Source organism: Mastomys coucha, unplaced genomic scaffold (assembly GCF_008632895.1).
Source record: "Mastomys coucha isolate ucsf_1 unplaced genomic scaffold, UCSF_Mcou_1 pScaffold21, whole genome shotgun sequence".
NCBI lineage: Eukaryota > Metazoa > Chordata > Mammalia > Rodentia > Muridae > Mastomys > Mastomys coucha.
This window is the reverse complement of record NW_022196904.1, coordinates 154,497,027-154,501,005: the sequence shown is the minus strand read 5'-3', so window position 1 is coordinate 154,501,005 and position 3,979 is coordinate 154,497,027. Positions and strand designations below refer to the sequence as shown.

The window sequence follows — 3,979 nt, the reverse complement described above, 5'->3', positions numbered from 1 at the left end:
CTGCCTCTGCCTCCCAAGTGCTGGGATTAAAGGCGTGCGCCACCACCGCCCGGCTTGGCCTTTCACTCTTGTGTATAGGCAAGGATGACCTTGAATATCAGATGCTCTTGCCTCTACCTCAGCGCTGCAGCTACAGGGGTGTTGTTATCACTAGTCTGATTATGAGTGCTGGGGATCAATTCCAGAACTTCATGCCTAGCTAGGCAAGAATTCTCCCTAGCTTCACTTTTCTAAAGAACCCTTACAGGATTCTTTTTTGTAAAATTTTGCTTATATTTTGTGTTTCATTGTTAAAAGATTTGACTTGCCGTGTTCTTTTTTCATTTAAACTAATTGTCAACAAATACTATTTTAGACCTCTTGCAAAGAGAAAACTGAATATCTAGAGAAGATGATTCAGAGAAATGAAAGGTACAAACAAGATGTGGAAAGATTCTATGAACGAAAACGACATTTAGATTTAATTGAGATGCTCGAGGCAAAGAGACCATGGGTGGTAAGTGCTACCTATCTGAGGGAAACAGGTGACTCCTCAGCCTTCTTAGGTCGCTTTCTATTGCTGGGATAAACACTGACCAAAAGGAACTTGGGGAGAAAGGTTTTTTTCCATTTATAATCAGGGTCCGTTTTGAAGGGATGTCAGGGCAAGAACTCTAGACAGGAAGGAACCTGCAGATAGGAACTGAATCAGAAGCCATGAAGGAATGCTGCTTACTGCCTTGTTTCCCATTTCTTCCTCAGCCTGCTTACTTATATCCCCAGAACTTCCTGCCCCAGGGATGCCATCAACCACAGTGGGCTGGCCCTACCGTAGCAATCATAATTTTATAATCTGTGGGCCAGTCTAATGGAGGCGTTTTCTCAATTGAGGTTCCTTCTCAGCTTGTGTGAAGTTGACCCCCAACACCCCAAAAACCAAAAACAGGCAAAAAGAAATCACCAAAGCAAAACTAATGACTGACTGAGTACCTACAAAGTATGTCTTTATAAGTAGGCACTCACTTTGTATTCCAGTTAGATATTTCTTTTAGCATTTTATATTACATGTATGCATATGTATTTTTCTTATTTATTTGATATATGCTAATTATCACATAGCAAATATAGTTGATTGAGTTACCAACATCTATTCTAAGGTTTTAGTCCTTAGCAGTTCTTTACTTTTTCCCCTTAATGTTAATAATGATCTAAGGTGTATGTTCACACTAAAAATTAAATTTGCAAAGTGAATATTTTTGTGTGTGTATGTCCCTAAGAATTTAGTTGACGTATGCCATATGTAGCTGAAGTATCCTGTCTTCTCATTCTTTGTTATTTTCCTGACTATTTTTTGTCATTGTTGTTTAAAATATGATACATATTTATTACATATGACCAGTTTGGGATAAGTAGTGGAGTTCCTTGAAATATTACTTAATGGGTAGAAGCATTAATGTTTGTTTGTTTCATGTAAATATGTATTAGTATGAAAATAATGTATGATGTCTATATTTATAGCTTTGTTATTTCCTCCAACCAAGTTTTGCAATTTCATTAATGTTAAACTCCATCCTTTGTATACCTTTTTATTGTATTTTTCTATGTTTATTACTAGTTTTAATTTTAGTCTTTTGAAGAGATTGATTTCAATCTTTTTAACTTTTGAAATTTAAAATTTGTAGGTTTTTTTCCCCCAATGCTTTATTCACTTTTTCAAAAGATTTTTCTGTTTTTAATTGGAGGGAAGGGCACGCCCGTAAGTATGGTTTTGAACTGCTTCAGGTGTATCCTGGGTCTTCTGAGCAGGAAGCAGACTTTTTTCTTTTTTATGTGCATGGTGTTTTGCCTGCATGTGTGTTTGTGTGAGCTGCCATATAGGTACTGGGAATTGAACCCTGCCCCTGCTTGTAACCACTGAGCCATCTCTCTAGCCCGAAGAGAATAGCCTTTCAACCCCCATTCACTCTTATTATTTCTCTTTTAGCATTCCATTTTCTTGTTATTTAGCTGATAGTCAGCTAATTCTTGTGGAACGACTTTTTCTTTTTTCTTTTTTTTTTTTTTTGCATTTCTTTTTTCTTAACTTTTATTGCATTATATGAGAAAAGTTACATGATTTCAATTTATCTGAATTTGTTAACATTTAAAAACATATTTTAAGGAAATAGAATTAAATCACATTCTTGTTTCCCTTTTGTACCCCAACTCCTCCCAGAGACCCCCTCTTCAATACCTACAATATCATTTTTGTCACATTCCTTAAAATTTATAAAATATTGTGACAATAAAAATAAGTATTATAAAAGTTGTTTGATATAAAACAACAATCAATTTAACAGTCTGATGTAGATGCTCGTCTACAGCAATAGTGAAAATACATTTTTCTCAATATAAACTTTAAATAACTCCAAACATATTAACTATATACTTCAAAATAATACATTACTACTAGTATTTTCTTAAATGAACATAAATACATCTTTTGTTTGTTTGTTTGTTTTGTATTTAGTAGAGTTTAAAATCTTGGCTATTACTGTAGTACAAGCCCAAAATAAGAACAATTTTTAGACATTGGATTTCATTGTAATAAGGCTGTATTTTAATGGCCCTCACATTACCAAAGGATTACCTCCATCGTAAATAAGCTGAGAGTTGATAGTTCTGCTGCACCAAGAAATGAATTGTAGGCACGATTTTTGGATACAGACTTCCTGCTATGGTCAAAGCTATTTGACTTGAGTGAGTGACTTTATTCTTAGCCCACAGAGAACAGGTTACATTCATTTAAGAAATGGTGTATGTATTAAGATAGTCTATCCATAAAGTCATTCACCAACTGTTTCAGTGAACAATGGTTCTGCTTGGAGGTGGCACAGACATTAGGTGGGGGTAAGAATTTGGTTCATTAGCTGTGATAATTTGAAAAAGCATTCATCTCAGAGAAAGAGTCACTTATAAAGTCCTATTCTTCAAACTAGATACAAGAATTACAAACGTCAAGCAAAGCATTCAGTCTCACTCTTTGTTGTTCTCTTACAAGCAACCTCCCTAGTTAATCGTCTATGTTTCTTTTGGGTATATAAATACTTTGAAATATATGGGCTGTTCTGAAAACCATAGTATAGTGTAAAAACATGAAATAAGCAATACTACTGAAACAGAGGCTGAGATAGGAGAAGCAAGATTTCAAGACCCTATGTTGTACACAGCCAGACTCTGTCACAAACAAACAAGCTAAAAGTGTATATAGATTGTACAATATTGGACGTATTTCTCCAATTATCAAATTAGAGAGACCATTGGATGACAATCAACAAATTTCTAATTCCTCATATTATTGGTTTTCAATCGATTAGGATATGTTGGTAATATTAATTTTTATATTGAGATATTAAGAAGGCAGCATGTGTATAGTAGAGGATTGCAAAGTCAATCATCATTAGGAGGAGAGGACCTCGGCCCTGTGAAGGTTCTGTGCCCCAGTGTAGGGGAATGCCAGGGCCAATAAGTGGGAGAGGGTAGGGTGGCAAGCAGGGGAAGGGGGGAGGCAACAGGGTTTTGTTCTTGTTTTTTGTTTTTGTTTTTGTTTTGTTTTGTTTTTTTGTCTGTTTTTTTGGGGGGGGAGGGGAAACTGGGAAAGGAGAAATCATATGACATGTAAATAAAGAAAATATTTAATAAGAAATTAAGAAAAAGTAATTGTCACTTCCTGTTTTGTTGTAAGTGGTAGAATTAGGTTTGTGTGGATTTGTTGAAAGATTACTTTCTTGCTTCTTCTAGGGTGTAGTTTTGCTCCTTATGTTGATGTTTTCCATCTATTATCCTTTGTAGGGCTGATTTGTGGAAAGATATTGTGTAAATTTGGTTTTGTCATGGAATATCTTGTTTTCTCCATCTATGGTGATTGAGAGTTTTCTGGGTATAGTAGCCTAGGCTGGCATTTGTGTTCTTGTAGGGTCTGTATGACATCTGCCCACGATCTTCTAGCTTTCATAGTCTC

At 35.3% G+C, this 3,979-nt stretch overlaps 1 protein-coding gene across 2 annotated transcripts in view; it reads left to right on the top strand.

Moving 5' to 3' along the window:
* Positions 1-3,979, top strand: part of Smc5 (structural maintenance of chromosomes 5) — a 66,562-nt gene that overhangs the window by 13,201 nt on the left and 49,382 nt on the right. For both annotated transcript variants that reach the window (XM_031389958.1, XM_031389957.1), the window contains exon 6: positions 356-496. In XM_031389958.1, the coding sequence (XP_031245818.1) occupies positions 356-496 (141 nt within the window). The remainder of the gene's footprint in view (positions 1-355; positions 497-3,979) is intronic.